Source organism: Grampus griseus (assembly GCF_964374135.1).
Source record: "Grampus griseus genome assembly, chromosome: 9".
Lineage (NCBI taxonomy): Eukaryota > Metazoa > Chordata > Mammalia > Artiodactyla > Delphinidae > Grampus > Grampus griseus.
The window spans coordinates 54,271,880-54,297,081 of NC_139003.1; the positions used below are offsets into that span (position 1 = coordinate 54,271,880).

Consider the following 25,202-nt stretch of genomic DNA (forward strand, 5'->3'; position numbering starts at 1 on the left):
ATTCCATTGTATACATGTGCCACATCTTCTTTATCCATTCATCTGTCAAGGGACACTTAGGTTGCTTCCATGTCCTGGCTATTGTAAATAGAGCTACAATGAACATTCTGGTACATGCCTCTTTCTGAATTACGGTTTTCTCGGGGTATATGCCCAGTAGTGCGATTGCTGGGTCGTATGGTAGTTCTATTTTTAGTTTTCTAAGGAACCTCCATACTGTTCTCCATAGTGGCTGTATCAATTTACATTCCCACCAACAGTGCAAGAGGGTTCCCTTTTCCCCACACCCTCTCCAGCATTAACTGTTTGTAAATTTTTTGATGATGCCCATTCTGACCGGTGTGAGATGGTCTCTCATTGTAGTTTTGATTTGCATTTATCTAATGATTAATGATATTGAGCATCCTTTCATGTGTTTGTTGGCAATCTGTATATCTTCTTTGGAGAAATGTCTATTTAGGTCTTCTGCCCATTTTTGGATTGGGTTGTTTGTTTTTTTGATATTGAGCTGCATGAGTTGCTTGTATGTTTTGGAAATTAATCCTTTGTCAGTTGCTTCATTTGCAAATATTTTCTCCCATTCTGAGGGTTGTCTCTTCATCTTGTTTATGGTTTCCTTTGCTGTGCAAAAGCTTTTAACTTTCATTAGGTCCCATTGGTTTATTTATGTTTTTCCTTTTCTCTAGGAGGTGGGTCAAAAAGGATTTTGTTGTGATTGATGTCATAGAGTGTTCTGCCTATGTTTTCCTCTAAGAGTTTGATGGTATCTGGCCTTACATTTAGGACTTTAATCCATTTTGAGTTTATTTTTGTGTATGGTGTTAGGGAGTGTTCTAATTTCATTCTTTTACATGTAGCTGTCCAGTTTTCCCAGCACCACTTATGGAAGAGGCTGTCTTTTCTCCACTGTAGATTCTTGCCTCCTTTATTAAACATAAGGTGACCATATGTGTGTGGCTTTATCTCTGGGCTTTGTATCCTGTTCCATTGATCTATATTTCTGTTTTTTTGCCAGTACCATTCTGTCTTGATTACTGTAGCTTTGTAGCATAGTCTGAAGTCAGGGAGCCTGATTCCTCCACCTCCGTTTTTCTTTTTCAAGATTGCTTTGGCTATTCGGGGTCTTTTGTGTTTCCATACAAATTGTGAGATTTTTTGTTCTAGTTCTATGAAAAATGCCAGTGGTAGTTTGATAGGGATTGCATTGAATGTGTAGATTGCTTTGGGTAGCATAGTCATTTTCACAATGTGGCTTCTTCCAATCCAAGAACATGGTCTATCTCTCCATCTGTCTGTATCATCTTTAATTTCTTTCATCTGTGTCTTATAGTTTTCTGCATACAGTTTTTGTCCCCTTAGGTAGGTTTATTCCTAGATATTTTATTCTTTTTGTTGCAGTGGTAAACGGGAGTGTTTCACTTTCAGGTTTTTAATCATTAGTCTATAGGAATGCAAGAGATTTCTGTGCATGAATTTTGTATCCTGCAACTTTACCAAATTCATTGATTAGCTCTAGTAGTTTTCTGGTAGCATTTTTAGGATTCTCTATGTATAGTATCATGTCATCTGCAAACAGTGACAGCTTTACTTCTTCTTTTCCCATTTGGATTCCTTTTATTTCCTTTTCTTCTCTGATTGCTGTGGCTAAAACTTCCAAAACTATGTTGAATAATAGTGGTGAGAGTGGGCAACCTTGTCTTTTTCCTGATCTTAGTGGAAATGGTTTCAGTTTTTCACCATTGAGGACGATGTTGGCTGTGGGTTTGTCATATATGGCCTTTATTTTGTTGAGGAAAGTTCCCTCTATGCCTACTTTCTGGAGGGTTTTTATCATAAATGGGTGTTGAATTTTGTCGAAATCTTTCTCTGCATCTATTGAGATGATCATATGGTTTTTCTCCTTCAATTTGTTAATACGGTATATCACGTTGATTGATTTGTGTATATTGAAGAATCCTTGCGTTCCTGGGATAAACCCCACTTGATCATAGTGTATGATCCTTTTAATGTGCTGTTGGATCTGCTTGTTAGATCCTTTGTTGAGGATTTTTGCATCAATGTTCATCAGTGATATTGGCCTGTAGTTTTCTTTCTTTGTGACATCTTTGTCTGATTTTGGTATCAAAGTGATGGTGGCGTCGTAGAATGAGTTTGGGAGTGTTCCTCCCTCTGCTATATTTTGGAAGAGTTTGAGAAGGATAGTTGTTAGCTCTTCTCTAAATGTTTGATAGAATTCGCCTGTGAAGCCATCTGGTCCTGGGCTTTTGTTTGCTGGAAGATTTTTAATCACAGTTTCAATTTCAGTGCTTGTGATTGGTCTGTTCATATTTTCTGTTTCTTCCTGGTTCAGTCTCGGAAGGTTGTACATTTCTAAGAATTTGTCCATTTCTTCCAGGTTGTCCATTTTATTGGCATATAGTTGCTTGTAGTAATCTCTCATGATCCTTTGTATTTCTGCAGTGTCAGTTGTTAATTCTCCTTTTTCATATTAATTCTGTTGATTTGAGTCTTCTCCCTTTTTTTCTTGATGAGTCTGGCTAATGGTTTATCAATTTTGTTTATCTTCTCAAAGAACCAGCTTTTAGTTTTATTGATCTTTGCTATCGTTTCCTTCATTTCTTTTTCATTTATTTCTGATGTGATCTTTATGATTACTTTCCTTCGCTAACTTTGGGGTTTTATTGTTCTTCTTTCTCTAATTGATGTAGGCGTAAGGTTAGGTTGTTTATTTTAGATGTTTCTTGTGTCTTAAAGTAGGCTTGTATAGCTATAAACTTCCCTCGTAGAACTGCTTTTGCTGCCTCCCATAGGTTTTGGGTCGTTGTGTTTTCACTGACATTTGTTTCTAGGTATTTTTTGATTTCCTCTTTGATTTCTTCAGTGATCTCTTGGTTATTAAGTAGTGTGTTGTTTAGCCTCCATGTGTTTGTATTTCTTACAGATTTTTTCCTGTAATCGATATCTAGTCTCATAGCGTTGTGGTCAGAAAAGATACTTGATATGATTTCAATTTTCTTAAATTTACCAAGGCTTGATTTGTGACCCTGGAGAATGTTCCATGGGCACTTGAGAAGAATGTGTATTCTGTTGTTTTTGGATGGAATGTCCTATAAATATCAATTAAGTCCATCTTGTTTAATGTATCATTTAAAGCTTGTGTTTCCTTATTTATTTTCATTTTGGATGATCTGTCCATTGGTGAAAGTGGGGTGTTAAAGTCCCCTACTATGATTGTGTTACTGTCGATTTCCCAGTTTATGGCTATTAGCATTTGCCTTATGTATTGAGGTGCTTCTGTGTTCGGGGCATAAATATTTACTATTGTTATATCTTCTTCTTGAATTGATCCCCTGATCATTCTTTGTCTCTTGTAATAGTCTTTGTTTTAAAGTCTGTTTTGTCTGATATGAGAATTGCTACTCCATCTTTCTTTTGATTTCCATTTGCATGGAGTATCTTTTTCCATCCTCTCACTTTCAGTCTGTATGTGTCCCTAGGCCTGAAGTGGGTCTCTTGTGGACAGAATATATACGGGTCTTGTTTTTGTATATATTCAGCCAGTCTATGTCTTTTGGTTGGAGCATTTAATCGATTTACATTTAAGGTACCTATTGATGTGTATGTTCCTATTACCATTTTCTTATTGTTTGGGATTTATTATTGTAGGTCTTTTCCTTCTCTTGTGTTTCCTGCCTAGTGAAGTTCCTTTAGCATGTATTGTAAAGCTGGTTTGGTGGTGCTAAATTCTGTTAGCTTTTGCTTGTCTGTAAAGCTTTTAATTTCTCCATCAAATCTGAATGAGATCCTTGCTGGGTAGAGTAATCTTGGTTGTAGGTTTTTCTCTTTCATCACTTTAAATATATCCTGCCACTCCCTTTTAGCTTGCAGAGTTTCTGCTGAAAGATCAGCTGTTAACCTTATGGGGATTCCCTTTTGTGTTTCTTGTTTTTTTTCCCTTGCTGCTTTCTATATTTGTTCTTTGTATTTCATTTTTGATTGTTTGATTAATATGTATCTTGGCGTGTTTCTCCTTGGATTTATCCTATATGGGAGTGTCTGTGCTTCCTGGACTTGATTAACTATTTCCTTTTCCATGTTAGGGAAGTTTTCAAGTATAAGCTCTTCAAATATTTTCTCAGTCCCTTTCTTTTTCTCTTCTTCTTCTGGGACCCCTATAATTCGAATGTTGGTGCGTTTAATATTGTCCCAGAGGTCTCTGAGACTGTCCTCAGTTCTTTTCATTCTTTTTTCTTTATTCTGCTCTGCAGTAGTTATTTCCAGTATTTTATCTTCCAGGTCACTTATCTGTTCTTCTGCCTCAGTTATTCTGCTCTTGATCCCTTCTAGAGAATTTTTAATTTCACTTATTGTGTTGTTCATCTCTGTTTGTTTGCTTTTCAGTTCTTCTAGGTCCTTGTTAAACGTTTTTTGTATTTTCTCCATTCTTTTTCCAGGATTTTGGATCATCTTTACTCTCATTATTCTGAATTCTTTTTCAGGTATACTGCCTGTTTCCTCTTCATTTGTTAGGTCTGGTGGGTTTTTATGTTGCTCTTTTATCTGCTGTGTGTTTCTCTGTCTTCCCGTTTTGCTTAACTTACTGTCTTTGGGGTCTCCTTTTTGCAGGCTGCAGGTTCGTAGTTCCCTTTGTTTTTGGTGTCTGTCCCCAGTGGCTAAGGCTGGTTCAGTGGGTTGTGTAGGCTTCCTGGTGGAGGGGACTAGTGCCTGTGTTCTGGTGGATGAGGCTGGATCTTGTCTTTCTGGTGGGCAGGTCCACGTCTGGTGGTGTGTTTTGGGGTGTCTGTGGCCTTATTATGATTTTAGGCCGCCTCTGTGCTAATGGATGGGGTTGTGTTCATGTCTTGCTAGTTGTTTGGCATAGGGTTTCCTGCACTGTAGCTTACTGGTCGTTGAGTGAATCTGGGTCTTGGTGTTGAGATGGAGATCTCTGGGAGATTGTCGCCGTTAGATATTACAATGAGCTGGGAGGTCTGTTGTGGACTAGTGTCCTGAACTTGGCTCTCCCACCTCAATGCCACAGCCCTGACACCTGGTTGGAGCACCAAGAGCCTGTCCTTCACATGGCTCATAATAAAAGTGAGAAAAACAAGAAAGAAAGAAGAAAATAAAATAAAAATAAAGTAAAATAAATTAAAGTTATTAAAATAAAAAATAATTAAGAAAAAAATTTTAAGTAATAAAACAAAACAAAACAAAAACGGACAGACAGAACCCTAGGACAAATGGTAAAAGCAAAGCTATACAGACAAAATCACACACAGAAACATACACATACACACTCACAGAAAGAGAAAAAGGGAAAAAAAAATATGTATCGTTGCTCCCAAAGTCCACCCCCTCAATTTGGGGTGATTCCTTGTTTATTCAGGTATTCCAGACATGCACAGTACATCAAGTTGATTGTGGAGATTTAATCCGCTGCTCCTGAGGCTGCTGGGAAAGATTTCCCTTTCTCTTCTTTGTTTGCACAGCTCTTGGGGTTCACGTTTGGATCTGTACCCGCCTCTGTGTGTAGGTCGCCTGTGGGCGTCTGTTCTTTGCTCAAACAGGCCAGGGTTAAAGGAGTAGCTGATTCTGGGGCTCTGGCTCACTCAGGCCCGGGGGGAGGTAGGGGTACGGATGAGGGGCGAGCTTGCGGCCGCAGAGGCCAGCGTGACGTTTCACCAGTTTGAGGCGCGCCGTGTGCTCTCCTGGGGAAGTTGTCCCTGGATCACGGGACCCTGGCAGTGGTGGGCTGCACAGGCTCCTGGGAAAGGACATGTGGATAGTGACCTGTGCTCGCACACAGGCTTCTTGGTGGCGGCAGCGGCAGCGTTAGCGTCTCATGCTTGTCTCTGGGGTCCATGCTGATAGCTGCGGCTCGCGCCCGTCTCTGGAGCTCCTTTCAGCGGCGCTGTTAATCCCCTCTCCTTGCGCACCAGGAAACAAAGAGGCAAGAAAAAGTGTCTTATCTCTTCAGCAGGTCCAGACTTTTCCCTGGACTCCCTCCCGGCTAGCCTAGCCGTGGTGCACTAACCCCCTGCAGGCTGTGTTCACTCCACCAGCCCCAGTCCTCTCCCTGCGCTCTGACCGAAGCCCGAGCTTCAGCTCTCAGCCCCTGCCCACCCCGGCGGGTGAGCAGACAAGCCTCTCGGGCTGGTTAGTGGTGGTCGGCACCGACCCTCTATGCGGGAATCTCTCCGCTTTGACCTCCGCACCCCTGTTGCTGTGCTCTCCTCTGGGGCTCTGGAGCGTCCCCCCTCCGCCACCTGCAGTCTCCGCCCACGAAGGGGCTTCTAGTGTGTGGAAACCTTTCCTCCTTCACAGCTCCATCTCAGAGGTGCAGGTCCCGTCCCTATTCTTTTGTCTCTGTTTTTTCTTTTTTCTTTTGCCCTACCCAGGTACGTGGGGAGTTTCTTGCCTTTTGGGAGGTCTGAGGTCTTCTTCCAGCGTTCAGTAGGTGTTCTGTAGGAGTTGTTCCACATGTAGATGTAGTTCTGATATATTTGTGGGGAGGAAGGTGATCTCCGCGTCTTACTCTTCCGCCATCTTGAAGCTCCCTGTCATGAGAAATATTTTAACTTTTGATAGATTTTGACCAATCTCCTTTCCCACCCCTATAACATCTGACCTCAAAGAGTATGAGTCTATCTGTTTCCTTACAGCCTTCTCAATATGAAATATTATTTGGATTAATTTGCTCTGAGATTCATGCTTTAGGTTCCCTCCCTGATAATTGCCCCCCTCCGCATTCAGTCCTTTTGTTTGTGCGTTGTGGGTAGGGGCTATCAGGCCATCACGAGCATTGCCTGTAGTTCTGGCAGACGTTAATCTCTGCAGTTTTATGGGTAGAAGCCTGGCCTAATGGTTTGGGAATCAGAGATATGGCTCTTGGCCCAGCTTGCTACCTTGAGTAAGTCCATTTTGTTTCTTTATTTCTCATTTTCTTAGGATATAAATATCAGATGTTTAATGCCTACCTGACATTTTTTATCAGTCTCTGAGAATGAATTGGAGAAATAGGGGCTAGAGAGGGGAAGTGGTGTACCAAATTGTATGGCTTTTGACAGTCTCTCTGGGCCACAAAATTTTACCTGAAAAAAGTGCATCAGGTGGACTAAATGTCCTCCAGAGTCTGTTTAGATCTTTCAGTCAATGAATCTATGTTTGAAACGATGTGAAAAGAAAGTCCTGTGCTGGTAACCTTAAGGGGTTCCTATTCCACCTAGTGGGTCTCACTGGAGCTTTGAGATGAACAATTTGAAATGGATATAATTTCATTTCAGTCTATTCTTCTTTGGTAGTAATTGTGATTTTCCTGTAGTAACAACTTCTTGTTCTCCTTCTAGTCCCCTTTCTTACTCTGTTGGTTTGTGGGACTCATAAAACCCTCTTTGAATTGACTGCTTCCAGTTTCCTCATAATTGTACTTTAGCTCATGCAATCAAAGTGATGTTGTATTTTTACTCACAGAATATTAATTCAGAGATCACAAATGTAGAGGCTCATCAAATAACAGGCTGAAAGAGCCTCTATCACTTTGGGGGGAAAAGGAGGATGGGGAACCATTATAGTGATGTCTTGTGTAAGGGGCCAGTTGTGTAGCTCCAGACACAGAACATTTACCCACATCTGTTATTTCTGAAGAGCCAAAGTTGTGCATTTTATATGAAATCCTCCGATTTTTAAATACTTCATAAATATCTAAGACATTGCACAGACCAAACAAACCAAGTCCGTGGGTTGGATTTGACTCTGCTGTAAACCCACATATGGTTGAGAACATCTTCTTCCTTTCCTTATTGCTACCACCTTATTGTTTATGAACTTATCTCACGCTGGGTAAAAGTGTTAGGATGTAATTTTAGTTTCTAATATGAGTTTTTAGAAATAAATTACAGTTTCAAACACATCTTGTACCACCTTTCCATAATCTGAAATATGAGTGGAAATAAATAAAATGCCTTTTTACATATAGCATTGTATATAGCATTTTGCCTACTTATGAAGGGAAAACTCCTAATAACACCCTGTAAGAGGTTTCTTTGCTTCTTTTTAAATTCAGTGAAATATATAGCCTCAGTGTGTTGGTCAGTTATTACAAAACTGAGAGTGGATTTATTTTGATCCACATACCCAGGCTGAACTAAACACATTATAAAAAGATAACCAATCCATAGCAGAGCGCAATCCTAAGAACTTGCGTTGCTGGCGGCGACTTATGGAAGATCATTTAAGGATTTTATTTTTCTTGTTCATGCATACATTATTCAAGCTGCACTTAATAGGCATCTTCTATAAACTCAGCACTGCATTGAGTGCTATGAGCACAGCAGGATTGAGAGCAAATCATATTGTGAGTGGGGGTTACAGACAGGTGGAGATAGGTCATCAGGTAATTATAACACTGGGACAGGACAACTCAAGGTGCTCAGGGACTGATAGAAAACACATCTAACTTGAGCTTGGGGTCAGCAGAGACTTCCAAAGGAAGCGATAGCTAAGTTAAGATCTGAAGACATGGTAGGGATGTGTGAGGCTCAGAGGCTATGGGGGAGGGAGCAGAAGAGCCAACATCCCAGAGGTCTGAGAGGAAGTGGTGAATTGGAAATCTCTAGGAAGTGCTGTATAGCTGGAGTTCACAGTGTGGAGGGCGTTGGAGCAGCTGGGGGCGTGGGGAGCTCCATCAAGAGCCCTATTGCGCAGGTCCTTGGCAGTCCTGTTAAGGAGCCATTGAAAGATTTCAAGAAGAGAAGTGACCTGATCAGATAAAGGTGATTTAAAAAAGCCAAGTTGAACAGCAGTTCTCCCCCAGCTTTCTTCTTTACTTATTACTCTCTTTTGAAACCTCTTTAGTTCAGGTGGTGTTGCTACAAGTGAAGAGTTGTGCAGATATGTCTGTCATATCTGATGTTCTTCTAGTCTTCTTAGCTTCAGGTTTTTCTGCCCCCAACACCTGGAAAGATACAAAGATAAAGGGAAACCACAATCACAGCAAAACACTAGGAACGAAGAAGAGAAAACCAAGACAATGAGAGTGGATAATGCTTACTTTGACAGAAACAGAATCCTCCTGTATCAGGAGTCAGGGGGCCAGGGTTTGAATCCTATGACCACACTTCTGTGTATTATTATAGTTTCCTCAATTGTCAAATGAAGGGTTGGATTTAGATGCTTTTGAAGATGACACTCACTTTGAAATTCTATGAGGACTGTTTGAATTGTGTGTGATGATTCAGTCACTCTGTATTAAGTCAAACAGAGATGTCTTTAATGCACTAAGGTTTTATATATATGTGTGTGTATGTGCTTGTGTATGATGTATATGAAACAAGATGAAGTTTTATTAAAAAGGGAAATATGGGTCAAAGGAGGTAGAATACATTTGAGAAAATGGCAGTCACGCTAATCATGGGTGGATGTTCTCCATGGTCCTCAGGAGTTGCCTTCATGTATGGAAAGGCAGGTTGTATGAGCGGGAGCTATTGTTGGTACCAGTCACAAGTGTACACCTTGAAGAGACACTAACAAAAACCCTCCACAGTCACAACATTTGAGGCTCAAATGCTGAGCCTACCTTGATAAATTCAGGGCCAAATTATCCCTTCCCCGAGTTCCTCTGGCTGGTGGTGGTGGAGACAGAGATACAAATTTCCTAGAAAATTTGACACCATGGTACTATTTTTCTTTCCCTTTGTCATTTTCTTGCATGGCTTGTTTTTTTTTTTTTTTTTTTTTTAACTATAGTGACAGTCTGAAGTTACCTTGCTAATTTAGAAACATAAAATATATCATGTACAACTTACTTGTCTTTTACTTGACTTGTATAGTTATCACAGTGGTTAGTGTTTTATCTTAAGCAACTGTGATACATTGCATGAAATCTAATACTTCTAAGATGTTGCCAGTTTCTGACAAGTAGTGACTTTAAAAAGATGAGACTCTAATAAAAATTTTAAAAGTTACTATTTTTGTACTGAAGTGACTTCCCTAGTGTAGAAGAGACTTAGAAGGTTCTTATTTTCAGAAAAGTTTGGGAACTGCTCCCCAAACTCATTAAATACCATTTTACATAAACAGTTTTATTATCATCATCATAGGATTCTGAATACTGAACACTTAAGATGTCACTCTACCTTTTATAGGTATGTTTGTTTTCCTGTCTTGTTTTCATGTATTTCCAAATATAGAAAAGTCTCCTTCAAATGCTGCCATAGCTGAGGTTATATGAAACAAGAGAGCAGTGAGAGCTCTCAGAGATGGCGTTTGCCAGTCCTGCCTCCATGCAGTTGGAAGGCAATTCCTGAATGAATCCTTAATTGCTTTTTTAAAGTATCTTGTAAAACTCCTGAACATGTACGTGGTGCTAGAGCCGGCCAAATGTTGTGTCATTAGCAGCTGAGCATCATCGGACGTTGAGCAGGAGGGAGCACTGGTGGGAGGGAAGCAGTCTGGGACTCGTTGTGTTAGCGACCTTCCCAGAAGTGGCAGAGCTCACTTTGCTGAGTTGAACTTGGGTTCCCGCCTGGGCCACCATGGATCACAGGCCGCATGAAGGAATTCAAGGCTTCGTCCAGGCCTAGGGACAGCTGGCTCAGTTCTGTCCTGGGGAGGTAGAAGTGAAGGTGACGTGACTGCCTGAAGGTGAACTAATTCTGTGAGAAACATGGTGCTCTGGGGCTGTGCACTTTCCACTGAGTTATGCTCTCATTTGTCATTTTTATAGCTTTGACTTTGTTATTCAGTCAAATGAAGTGGTATTATGTTTGAAATTTCAAGTCAGGGGATATTCAAGGGTAGGAATTAACCCCAACCAAGATTCATATTCATTTTTTAGTCTTTCACTTCTCTTCCTTCTTTGCTCATAATCTGTTTACAGTATCTCCAGACCTGCTGATTGTATCTGTTTATCAAAGCACTGGTTCTGAGGCAGTATGTATTGCAGACATTTTACATAAAACTTTACTCTTTCACAGATATTAGAAATTTTTGTGGGATTGAAAAGGTCTTATTACCATGACCTTAACATTTTATTCATGTTGCAAATATGAGCTCACAGTTTGGGGGTTTTTGAAATGCAGGAGAAAATCCGTACACATCAAATACCATCAAACTTTCAGAATAAAGAATTCTGTCTTCTAGCCCAAGAGTTTATATTTTTCAGTGGAATCTATCTCTGGCTGTGTGCGTGCGTGCGTGTGTGTGTGTGTGTGTGTGTGTGTGTGTGTGTGTGTGTGTGAGTGAGAGAGAGACACACACACACAGAGACAGAGACAGACAGAAGTAGATACTAGGTAAATGAAATGATTGATTGAATGGTTGTTTCTATTGATTTGCTTGTGGAACAGTGAGTAAATTGCAGTGTCACTAAGTGCATAAACAGACACACACACTCACTCCGTAAGTATGTTACCCATTCCTATATAACAAAACCATAACATAGCAGTGATTTTTAAACTTTAGAATACGTAAGGATTGAATAGAAAGCTTTGTGGAAATACAGCATATAAGTTTCATGGGAACAGAAGTTTTGTCTGTGTTTCTCCTGTGCTTAGTGATTGGCACAGAGGAGATATTAAGTATTTGTTGGATGATTCTTGGGCCCCACCCCCATCGATTTGGCTTTGGTAGGTTTGGGATAGGACCTGATGCATTGGCATTGATATCAGGCGCCTCAGTTGACTTTGATGTGGGTGGTTGAAGGACCACACTTTGAGAAGCACCTCGTGGCGGGTTTGTGGCTGTGGCTGTGGCTGTGAGGTGGAGGGGGTGGAACCTCCTGTGTCTGCAAAATTGCCCTGCTCTGTGGAGGAGCCTGATAGTGACTGACTGGTGTCTCTCAAGGTCAGGCCCTTAGGCACTGGGACTTGCAGCCATGGCAAGGAATATATTTTCTGATTTTCAACTTATCTTATTTTGGTAAAAGAATATGGGCTTCCCTGGTGGCGCAGTGGTTGAGAATCTGCCTGCTAATGCAGGGGACATGGGTTCGAGCCCTGGTCCGGGAAGATCCCACATGCCGCAGAGCAACTAGGCCCGTGAGCCACAACTACTGAGCCTGGGCGTCTGGGGCCTGTGCGCCACAACAAGAGAGGCCGCAACAGTGAGAGGCCCACACACCGCGATGAAGAGTGGCCCCCGCTCGCCACAACTAGAGAAAGCCCTCGCACAGAAACAAAGACCCAACACAGCCAAAAATAAATAAATAAATAAATTTTAAAAAAAAAGTAACAAATGTTCAAGTACAATTGGTGTCTTTAAAAAGAAAAAGAATACAATAATAGCTATTCACATAGTTTCATGTAAGGAGTGGTTGTTTAAGTCTAGTCAAACAGAGATAGCTATTATGATATAAATGTTTATTCTTCTTCACCAGAAGACATAAGGGGCTTGGTGCCAAACCACATTATCTTTTTTTTTTTAATTATTGCATACTTTGTAGTATTCTTACTGACTGTACATGTAACCCACTGTAACAAAGTGTAAAATAGTTCAAATAAAGTAAATTGCCTAACAGCTTTTCAGCCTAGTTTTTACAGCCAGACAAAAAACAACTCTTGTGTTGTCAAGTTTTCCAGTAACCCTCGGCTCCTAAATGGTCTCTTTCCTGCCTAAAGACAGTCAATGGAGCATAACTACCACTATCGCCAGCCCTGTTACTTGGCAAGATGTGTTTCTGCTGAAGTTATTAGTGAGATGTTTACATTTGAGAAGAACCACATCTCGCATTCATGTACTACCTACATATGTGTGGATCTTTCCACTGGCAAATCGGAACAAGATTAGCTAGAGCACGGAAAGGCAGCTGGTGGCTCATTTACAGGTTCAACTGGGAGTAATTGGAGACAAAACTAGGAATCTTTTGCAATGAGTAAATTAATCTTAATGCGGGGAAGTAACCATTGAGACAAGAAATGGTTTCAACATTTTTTTTTTTTTTTTTTTTTTTTGCGGTACGCGGGCCTCTCACTGTTGTGGCCTCTCCCGTTGTTGCGGAGCACAGGATCCGGACGCGCAGGCTCAGCGGCCATGGCTCACGGGCCCAGCTGCTCCGCGGCATGTGGGATCTTCCCGGACCGGGGCACGAACCCGTGTCCCTTGCATCGGCAGGCGGACTCTCAACCACTGCGCCACCAGGGAAACCCCCAGTTTCAACATTATTGATTAATGTGTGACATGAGTGCAAATTAGAGGCTGACACAGGGTGTGTCACGTTCCAGAACAGGAAAATAGACCCTTATAATGCAAGGATTTGCACCAATACCTTCATGAAGAGGAATTAGTGGTGAAGGATCACACTGTAGTTATAATGATTCATTATTGTAGCTGCACATTAATTGTGTAAACATCAGTGTACCTTTTATAGTGTTATTTCAGTTCTCTTTAGCCAGTCCACTCTAATAAAGAACTTTTCCAGGTATCTCTTTTATTATAAAAGGAATATATCTTTATCATAAACAATTCAAATGATATAGAAAGGTACTCATACAAAATTAAATTGTTTCTATATCCCTCCCCTCATCTATAACCATAGTTTGATGAACAGATTCTTCCTTTGTTTTTTTTTTTCTTTCTATTCAGAGTCAATTCTTGGCTGATTAATTGGTTTGAATATTAACAGTGGGAAGAGTAACCATGCATTTGTGAAGAATTTAAAATTGCTTTGAACCAGGTAAACTCTATTAGGTTGAACCACTCGAAATTTCTGTGTTAGTTAGGTCAAAGATGTCAAATATTGGCAGTTTCACGTGGTTAAGCTATACTGTTAGAGGAACCTGTTCTCTGAGTGATTTAGCAAGCTGTCAGTGTGGTCCTATGAGGCTGCAACATGGAAATAGCCCCCAGCTGACTGCTCTTTGCCAGTAGTCAAGTGGTGGATGCACAGGGAGTGATGGCAGAGCGGCTGGCTGAGGCTGTAATTCCAATACCACTTTTCAGGTCTGTGATGGGGAAATTAGGAGGGGAGCAGAGCAGGGGGGATATGCAGTGGGACTGAAGTTCTGTCCATCCTCAAATAGAAAACCTCAGCTACGGAGCAAGTAAAAACAGTAGACTTTGTGGTGGATAGAAAACAAGTTATGTGATATGTATAAAGTATTCCTGACCTTTTGTATTATCTTTCCACATTTGGATAGCATGTGGTGAACAAAAAACATGTCTCTAAATCCTTCATGTGATTTTAGCTAAGTTAAGTTTATTCGACATCACATGTGTTTTAACCTTGTGTTTTGGATTAGCTGTGACCTCTTTCCCCATAACAAAGAGTTGACTCTTTTGTATATATGTGTGTAAAAGTATAAAAAGTAAAAATGGAGCCAAAGATACAATTCCATTTTTTAACCTGATTCTCTTACCTTTTCATTTATTAGTTTATGGGTGTGTGTGTGTGTGTGTGTTTATCAGATCAGATCTCATTTAGGGGAAGGTCCAGAACTGTGTAGAACTACAGCATTTCTCCTAGTATGTAGCCACAGTGGGCAACATACCTTCTGGAACCATGCATAAGTTAACCTGGAGCTTCGTATTGGTTTTCAGGGCAGGCACGAGTGCCTTTCTCTGTCTAGATCACCTCCTCATCACAGACACAGTTAAACAAGCACTTTTGTCTTTCTCTGTGTATTTTGTTGTTGTTGTTCACCCTTGTATTTCCCATTCAGAATATTTTCACTATGAAAATATTCAGAATCCACTAGCAAGTAAGTGAGAAGTAGAACTTATTGAAATAAGGAAAAAGATACATTTGGAGTTTGGTATTAACATATACACAGTACTATATATCATATTGATAGATAAACAACAAGGACCTACTGTATACCACAAGAAGCTATACTCAATAACTTGTAATAACTTATAATGGAAAAGAATATGAAAAAGAATGTATAACACACACATATGTATAACTGAATCACTTCACTGTACACTTGAAACTAACACAACATCGTAAATTAACTATACTTCAATTTAAAAAAGAAAGTATACTATTATTTCTAGTATAAAGTGAATTTCAGCAGCCTTAGAGCTATCTAGCTGTGGGCTTCAAGGAAAGGTTTATGTCTGTTGTGATTGTAGCTTGAAATACAGTTGGCTTCTTGGGTTTAATAGGTAGTAATCTTCGTCTTCTAGAAAAATCAAGTAGCAGCCCCTCAGCAGCCCCTTTTAGCCCACTGAAAAAGAAAACATAAAAATGATGAGAGGAAAACGTGAATGCACTAGTTCTTTCCAGAGGCTAAAGGGAGAGTGAGCAAGGATGGGTTGTGATTACTTGTGATCTCTCCTTTCCTAGTCGTAGGATGTCAAATAATGACCTACAAGACTGTTGGAAATAGTAAAGAAGGGTTTTATTTTAATCATGATGAGATTAGCATTTAGAAGAAATTTAACTCTTCCACTTCAGAGTGGAAACCTAGGATGTTTATTCTGAAAGTTTATTCTGAAGGTTTCTATATGCCTTCAGACAGTGGGTATCTGAATCCTGCTACTACACTAAGGGAGGACTGCCTTTGTCCTCCTGTCCTACTGGGACTTTGTCAAAGGCAGTTATCTTTATGAGCAACAGTGTTTTTCTGTTCCTGTATTGTTTCGGCATCACAGCCCCAGAATTATTGTTAGCATTTTTACCCTCACCCTTAATTACAATTCTTTTATGTCGTGTACGTTTGTACCTTTTCAAGCCTCACTGGTGAAATGAATTTAAAATGTTTGCCATATGTTTGCTTAAAACTTGTGGGGAAACGAAGCGTGCTAGAATTACTAACGCCAGTGTTACAGGATTTGTTTTGTATGTAAACGATGAGAAAATAACGTGGTATATTTGAGATATTATTAGGATGACATGGAGTAGTATTTTGACAGTGCTTGTCTTGAAGAGGGAGACATACTGGCTCTAGGACTTGTAGGTGTTAATCACTGGACCAACTTGGCAGCCCAGGAGACTCACTTGCCTTGGTAACAGCAGGAGTGATAGTATCTCGCACCTGGCTTGGAGCAGCGGCTGTTGCCTTGGCAGCCTCCAAGTTAGTCAGGTCTGTCACCTACCCTCATGTTGGTAGATATTGTGGTTGGTGTTCTGCCCTTCAATGTCATTTTTCTGCCATCAGCTTTGAAATTAATGGCTTTAGCCTTTTCCAAATACAAATTTGTTATGTTAATCTCAAAAGAAAAAGCGCTTATTTTCAAATACAGTTCTTGGTAGTTATTTGACTGATAGTGTGGTTTTAGCAGTGTATGTAAATATAATTAGAAATCTAAAATCCGCAATAATTGAGAGTTAATAGAACGAAATATGGAGGCTTTGAGTCTTCATGTAGAAATGGTCAAAAATGTAATGTAGGGCTTCCCTGGTGGCGCAGTGGTTGAGAGTCCGCCTGCCAATGCAGGGGACATGGGTTCGTGACCCGGTCTGGGAAGATCCCACATGCTGCGGAGCGGCTGGGCCCGTGAGCCATGGCTGCTGAGCCTGCGCGTCCGGAGCCTGTGCTCCGCAACGGGAGAGGCCACGGCAGTGAGAGGCCCACGTACCACAAAAAAAAAAAAAAAGAAAGTGATGTCAAAAATTACATGACTTTTTTGCTGTAATGTTGGTCACCATCAGGAAGATGTATTTTTTCCCCAGGATAAATAATGGCAGAGAATTGATTTTACTGAAATTGTAGGGAAAACACAATGGGAAATGATGGACATGAAGATGTTACTTTGAGAAATGAGAAACAGTTTAGGTCTAAATGGTAAGAGAGGAAAGGCGGCAATGGGAGAAAAGTAAAAAAAAAAAAAAGCAACAACAAACGATTCTCTGGGGATGGGATATTCAATGAATTGTAAGCTTCAGTACCTTTTTGGAGTTGTTGCTGATAAGTATCATCACTGAATTTGACAAACTGAAGGGATAACTTGAAAAATGAAATCAGACAGGATTACAAAAGATATTATATCTTTCCAAAACTTGCCTCACAAAGCTAGGTTCCTTTCATAAACATAATATTCATTAGGTCCTTTATTCATTTTACCTATGCATATTTGTACACAGGCTAGGTGTGAAGTACTGTACCTGACCATCACTTCCAAATACCCTGTTGTGGTTTGAAATCTTGATTTTTGAGGATGAGTCTGCCTCAGAAGACTAGCGTAGGTCCAAGTGTCCCTTTTAAAACTTGAGCACATGTGCAGTTGGTTCCCCAACGGATTAATGATTAATGCCTGGGGATTAGCTATGTAATAAAGCTTTACTTGTTTGAGGCTGACGGTTGAATAATGAAAATATTAAATATTTGAATAATTAAAAGAAGGAAGATTGTAAATTATTGGAATTAACGGTACTAAACTCTATCGTACGTCTATGTAGTGGTTGTTTCTTCGAAGTTTGTGTGCTGTGATTTTATTGTTATTGTTATTTTTAGTAATTATTTTCTCATGAGTGCTAATTTACAAAGCTCAGATAAAATAAATTTGTAGATATTTTTACTATAAGGTTTTTAGTGTGTAAAACTAACTTGCCCTCGGCAGATATATGTGAGGCGGAAGAGAGGGCCTCCCCACGATAGTTAGCTTAGACCTCTCTGGCTTTGGACGACACACTGATGCTGCTGATTCAGTTTCAGAGGAAACGCACTTCTTGTTGTCTTCTGGTGTTGGACCAGCCACACCAAGTATTCTCAGTCTGAATGGCCTTCTCTGGATCAATTAAGTGTTTGTTGAAGTTCATCTTTGGATTAAAGATATATTATATTGTCCTGAAATAGGTTTACCTGGTGAAGACAGTGGAAATTCATAGCAATAATAACTCTAAAAACAGGAGCTCACATTAATTGGGGTCATATGAGAATGTAACAGTCTACAGGCTTTGTCTCTGCCTTCTCTGGGGACTGCCCAGTATAGCCTCTTTGCATGATTATTCCATATCTAAAATACCATTTTATTTCAGTAAAATATTAAACAATCTAAACTTGCTTTTTCTTTGAGTATGTTAAAACATAGATATATCTTTTTACTTTTTAAAATAGACTTTATTTTTTTAGAGCAGTTTTAAGGTTCACAGCAAAATGGAGTGGAAAGTACAGAGAGTTTTCACATACTCCCTTCCCTACCCTCCACCCCAGTCCTCCCCTACTATCAACATGTGTCATCAGAGTGGTACATCTGTTACAAGCGATGAACCTACCTTGACACGTAATTATCACCCAAAGTCCAGAGTTTACAGCAGGGTTCATGCTTTGTGTTATAAATCTCTTTTTATAGAGGTGGTCTTGCCGTATTATTATCAAGAGTTCGAGGTTTGTCCAGGGCCACCCGTGCTGTTAACTAGGTTCTCAATAAATATTTGATGAATAAATGAGCAGTTACAAGTTCCTGACAGAACACACACACAAAAATGTGTTTTGTGTTTCTTTTTTCTCTTCAGGTTGTATACCAAAAACCAAAATCGAAGACACGGTGCTACTAAAATAATTAACAATGATAGAGGAAGCTTCTATTCTTTGAGTATTCTACCTGAATGGCCATTGGTGTAGGCCAAAAGAAAAAAATATAAAAAGATATATCATATGCACACTAATCAGAGTCAAGCTGGAGTGGCTATGTTAATATCAGACAAAACACTTCAGAGTAAAGAAAATTACCAGGGACAAAGAGATGCATTATATATTGGTAAAAGGGGCCAATTCACAAAGAAAACATAACCATCTTAAATGTATATGTAGTAAACTACAGAGCTTCAAAGCACACAAAGCAAAAACTGGCAGAACTCAAATAAGAAATTGACAGATTGCCAGTTGCAGTTGGGGGTGTCAACGTCCCTCTCTCAGTCATTGATAGAACCACTATTCAGAAAATCAGCAAATACATACTGTAGAAGAATTCAATGATACCATCAACCAACAGGCTCTAATCGACACTTACAGAACTCTCCATCCAATATCAGCAGAATATATCTTTCATACATATGGAGATAAGCCATATGCTAGGTAACTAAACAAACCCAAATTTAAAACAATTGAAATCAAACCAAGTATGTTCTCTGACCATAATGGAATCTAACTAAAGATTAAAAACAAGTAACAGGTGAATTAATTGGAGGTAACTTAATCTAAATGAAAACCTTGTTCCTCTGCCCTTGATTCTGAATTGTTATTGGCTTGGAAAATAGGTATATTTCATCTGATGATGTACCAAAATGATAATGAAACAAATCAGTTGCTTGTTACCCATGATAAATTGTCTCTATGTCCACTTTATTTTACAGCTTCTCTGTTAAAAGGACTGAAACATGCTAACATAGTGCTGCTTCATGACATCATCCACACCAAGGAGACGCTGACACTTGTGTTTGAATATGTGGTAAGTAAAATGAGAATTCAGGTTTTATAAATATGAATAAAATTCTTATAGTATTATCATAGAGTTTTGTCTTTAGTTAGCTATACTGAAGTGAGTATTTTATCTGAGTACACGAGACTTGTAATTTTGCATAATTTTGAATGATAATGTATCTTAAAAATCCAGAAAAAATGTTCAGTTGAATTTTCATCAGGTATATTGTCTATAACCTATGTGTTACTAGTATACACTGTAAATTTTAGGTTTATCAAATAGGATTAAACAACATGATGGTGATCACTCCATCAAGGAAGTTCACAGACAACAAAAATTTTTTTTCTTTGGATTTATAACTTGGTTTCTCAGAAGCATCCTTATTTGGATGATTTTTGTGGAGAAAAGCCTGATACTTACAATTTAGACTGCATAGTTTTTCCCCTCGGTTAGTATTTCAGCTATTAATTAAAACTTCCAATTTGCGTAGCACACAATGTAATGATCTTATTGTGTTGAGACTTAGACTTGAACTCATAATTAATCTTGCTCCGTTTCTCTTAGAAAAACATATGGTATTTGTGTAGCACCACTTCAGCATTTAACTGTGGAACCATGAAATGTAACCATGATAGTTAACATCCCAATTTTCACAGATGGATCTGAGAACATGTAATTTACAAGATACAAATGACATTGGTAGAGACCTTTATTGAGAAGAATAGCTGTTGGTATTGTGAATGTATTAAGATCCCATTTTGTAATTACCACCCTACTTTTTAAAACATTTGAAATAGTGTCCATTTTTCCTTAAAAATATATAATAGAATGAATATTTACAACATTTTTATCTTACTAATGTCTGCCTATGTCTGTTTGTCATTTGAAAATTGTTGTCTTATGAAGAAGCCATTCATCTTGTCTATTTACATATAAATGATAGATACATTTGAATAATATGGTAATGTGGCTACAAGGACAGATAGAGCCAAGCAGTTGCATATATTACATGCTACCAAGAATGGATGCAGATTCACACATCAATGCAAATATAATTTCTTTTGTTTAACTGATGATATGGGGGTCAATAATGTATTCAGCTGATTTAGAATTGGAATTTTTGTTTTGTATTTTGTAGTATGTCTAGTTGCAATATTTCAGTTAAATCCAGATTTTTCTTAGTATACTTGACTAACTTTTCCACAAAACATGACAAAAGAGATTTCAAAAATATACTTGTTCCCTCCCTCGAAACTGGTTAATTAAATTGAGAGGAAGAAAAATTAGTTTGGCCCCTAAAATCAGTAACATTGATAGAGAAATGAACAAAAATAATGTGAAAACGTGTCTTTCAAATCTTAAAAGAAAATTAAATATATTTGTGAAGCTAAAAATGTGCATATCAGAGCAGATGTCATTTGATCATTTTATATTCTGTGGAAGTTGCCACATAAAAGGAAAGAAATTCACTGTCCTGCAGTATTTGTCAACTGATTAAGACTGACTTTTAAAATTATTCTTCTTTGTGTGAGTGAAATTCTCCTTGGTCCCAATTCTTCTGGAGACATCCCAGGTCCTCTTCAATAAACCACAAAATAGGGTGCATATATGCAGTACTCTGTGGGCATTTCATGCCTAACTTCTCTGGGGGAGCTAAGGCGTAGTTTAACCTGTTCTCTTTTAGAGAATGAGGCACACTGGTGTCATTCATGACTTATGATTGCCTTGCCTTGCCTCTTCTTCCTTTCTCCACTCCACCTTTATTTCTTTACTTTTCCAGTATTTCTTTGCCTTTCTCATCCCCGCCTTCCTTTGTCTTTTTCTATTTACTTCATCTCCTATCCTTTTGCTCTCTCTAGTGAAGTGCTTTTTGTTGCTACCACTTGTTTGTTTGCCTTTTTTTTTTTTTTTTTTTTGCGGTACGTAGGCCTCTCACTGCTGTGGCCTCTCCCGTTGCGGAGCGCAGGCTCAGCGGCCACGGTTCACGGGCCCAGCCGGTCCGCGGCATGTGGGATCTTCCCAGACCGGGGCATGAACCCGTGTCCCTTGCATCAGCAGGCGGATTCTCAACCACTGCACCACCAGGGAAGCCCCTGTTTGGCTTATTTTAAGTAAAATGGTCCAGTGAGTCTCTGAAATCAGAGTTGGGGAGGTGGGAGTAGGGGAGCTCTATGCTGTAGAAATTCCTTTCAGAGTCTTCCCAGTTAGAGTGGGGAAGGTGTAGACTCCCTGACAGTATTAACCTGCCTCTGTGGCTATTGCCCAGTACAAAAATAACTTCCCTGAATATTTCCTAAAGTTTCTCTTTTCTTACACTGCTTTTTCATTGCTTGCCTTTTTTTCCCCCACATATGCCAATATCTCAAGGAAAATTAAGATTCACATACTTTAATGGATTAATTTAATCAGATTGTTTTCCTCACAGTATCTAGCAGAAATAAATTCTACTCTTTTCTTGCATGTTTCACAGCAGTGGGAAGGTGATAGAAGTTTCAAAGCATGACATGCCATGGGAATTAGAGCAGATCTAGTGGAGGGGCACAGGGTAGGAAACAGGAGGGCACTTGTGGATTTGAGATGATGAGTGAGGGATCAGAAAGGGAGCTGAAATAATGTTTAAGACAAGTATGACCACAATACTAAAAACCAACAACTAAAATGTATTGAGTTTTATGCTGGGCACTGTGCTGGGGGTTTTGCATTCATTTTCACTTTGGATGTTCTCAACAGTCTTATGGATCTGTGACTGTCACCACCCTACAAAGGAGAAACCTAAGGATTTGGGAGATGAAATGCTTTTTAGGGTCTTGTGGCATGAAAGATAGACTCAGATTCATCTTACTTTGAATCCTAATTGCAATATTGTGTCTCCTGTTTATGTTCAGCTTTACTTAGGTTGAGCTTTTGGTCAGAAGGGGGAAAGGAAACTTTCTTTTTTCTTTCCACAACCTTCCCTATTCTGCACTTAAGATGTAACTGTATTTAAATCCTAAATACAGTTAAACTGCTCTGTAGGTTGAATAAGTTTTGTAGACTGGTTGAAAACGCAGCCACTTAAAATTTTATTTTAATTATGAAATGTTTTAAGTTTCCATAAAGGAAACTTGTAAGTTAGAGTGTTGCCCCATTTATTTCACTGGGATCTACTTAAATACACACACACACACACACACACACACACACACACACACACACACACACACACACACACACACACACACACACACACACACAAACACACACAGAATCTTGTTATTTAGCAAGCCCTAAAATCAGCATCAAACATTTTAATCTACAGTTTCCCAAACTTAATGATGATATTGCCATATTTAAAAATTGTTAACGTCAAAGTTATTTTCTAAAAAATGTTGATTTTGTAGTTCCATGTAATTAACAGCATATTTTTTGAGGGAGGGGACTGAGTATGTTAAACAGTATAGGAAAATTCATACCTCATACTCATGAAAACCCTAGATATGCAGGAAAAGTAATATAATTTAAGGTACATTAGGTACTATTGAATTTTTCCTTTGGACGTTAGAATTAATTAAGTAATCAAGCATTTTTTGAGGTACCTATGTAATTTGGGTTCCACAATGTAAGAGATTCTTATTTATGATAGTGTATACACTGTATAAATATATTTCTGTTTTTTTGCTTTAAAAGAGAACTCTAAGCCTGGCTGCTTTATATTATTGCCATGAATGACATTTTAGATTACATAAAAGCCTTCTGGGGGCCAGAATAATGAAATAAGTGATGAGAAGTTATTGATGTGAAAGAATATTCGAGGAAATGACTTTGGAGGTCACTATTAAAGTGATTCAGTGTATAATAGGATATTGTTAGTGTAGGCTATCTCTTAAGTACTGGGTAAAACTCCTGAAACATCTGAAATTTAGTTTCTTACACACTTTCAAAATGTGTAGATATAGTGGTCTGCAAGCTGCAAGGCTGACACACACTGGGAAATGTGCCCCCAAGCTGCTCATGGCTCATTGGTGTAACCTTCGGGCCCTCGTGATGGGTGCTCTTTTGGGTACTTCCTTTCTCCAGTTGTTGTCAAATGTGAAGGAGTATCTTTATCTAAGCAGTGGCTCTATTAGCTTGAAAAGGTATGTGGTTTCATAATGGTCTAAAATATTATTATAGCCATCTTTTTTTCCTGCCTGGGTTTGAGACATGGAAGAGAAATATAAAAAATGTGAAAATGCTAGCAAAATTTTTTTCTACTTAAACAAAAAGTTAAGCAATTTAGTTTTTATTTTTTGCCAAAGACTAATAAGTGCCACATTACCCTGCTTAACACCATGCTGAAATATCTAAAACAGATTCTGTAAGTGGAAATAAGAATATTAATAGTAAACATGATTATGTAAATATATATTACCATTAGTTAAAGTGCATAACCATTCTGTTCTGTTTTAAATTGCATGAGAGCAAAGTGTGTGTAGCAGCATTTTTCATTACATATTTAATAATACATTACATTTTCATTACATATTTAAATATATAATTACATATTTAATAACATATAAATATAAGAAGAAAAGCAACAAACTTATAACTGATCATGATCATTTGGAGCAATAATTTTATTTCTTCTACTGTGAAATATTCCAAGCTAATGTGCACCGTTATGTAATACAAAAATCTATCTTCCACATGAAAAAAAACTGTGTCACCAAAAGTCATATGAAGGGATTTATGAATCACCAAAAATCACATAAGGTATTTTTCTTTTTTTTTTCACATAATATGTTTTTATAGTGTTTTACATTCTACAGAACACTCTCTCATAAATGCTATTCCATTAGATTCCATCTTTAGCCCTATGAAGTACATAAGGCAAGTGTTTTTGTTATCCAGTTTTTTTATACTCGATGAGGAAAAAGAATGCTTAGAGAAATTAAGATTTACTAAATCATTTGGTTAAGTTAAAAGGGTAAAGAAAAGACTTTAGCCCAAGTCTGCTGTGCCTAAAATTCCTCATTACTCCATTTCACTCTGCAGCCTGCTGGTGTTAACCATCTTCGTAGTTTTATTTGATAGCCTGAGGTATGTGTGATGCTGGATATGGGACTGGCAGCTGAAAGTTATGTTCTGTCTTTTTCACCGTGCCACACAATTTACCTAATTATTTGGTTTCTATGCCTCATACATTTTGATTTCTAAATCTACAAAGAATGCTTTAATTTGCATGATTTTATACCACATCTGTTCTCAAAAACTGTAGCTCTCCATCAGTATTCTGGTTTCCAGATTAAAGTATCCTGAGGCAATTGAAAAGTTTTCTGCTTTCCTATGAGATATGATATATGTGCACATGTGCATGCACGTACAACTTTAAATGACAGTGATCAGGGAAGGCCTCACTGAGAAGGTGTTTAGGTAACAATCTGAGGGAGGTGTAGCAGGAAGACATATATTCAAGGCAAGAACATTCCAGATAGAAGACTTATGTGAGGAGCAGCGGGGCTCCTGTGCTGGAATGGAGCAGGCAAGGAGGATAGGAGGAGGAGACAAAATCCAAGACACAATGGGGTCCAGATTGTGTCGGGCCTTGTAAAGTTTTATTTTGATGAACTTTTCTTTTGCTCAGAATGAGATGGGAAGCCACTAAAGGATGCTGAAGAGAGAAATGATCTGATCTGGCTTATATTTTAATTGAATCTCTCTGGCTGCTTTCTCAAGAATAGATTGAAGATGGGCAAGTTCTGAAACAGAGAGACCAGTTAGGAGGCTGTCACAGCTGTCTAAGCGTGGGATGATGTCAGCAGTGGAGGTTGTGAGAAGTGGTTGGATTCTAGATGTATTTCTAAGGTTGAGCTGATAGCATTTGATGTGGCATTTGAGAAATGAAGGAGAGTCAGGGATGATCCCAAGTTGTTTTGGCTGAA

The 25,202-nt window shown here is 38.9% G+C and overlaps 1 protein-coding gene across 1 annotated transcript in view; it reads left to right on the forward strand.

The window, feature by feature from the left end:
• The window catches only part of CDK14 (cyclin dependent kinase 14), a 583,384-nt gene that overhangs the window by 236,536 nt on the left and 321,646 nt on the right, over positions 1–25,202 (forward strand). The window contains exon 6 of the mRNA XM_082661962.1: positions 19,235–19,329. Coding sequence (XP_082518088.1) covers positions 19,235–19,329 — 95 coding nt within the window. The remainder of the gene's footprint in view (positions 1–19,234; positions 19,330–25,202) is intronic.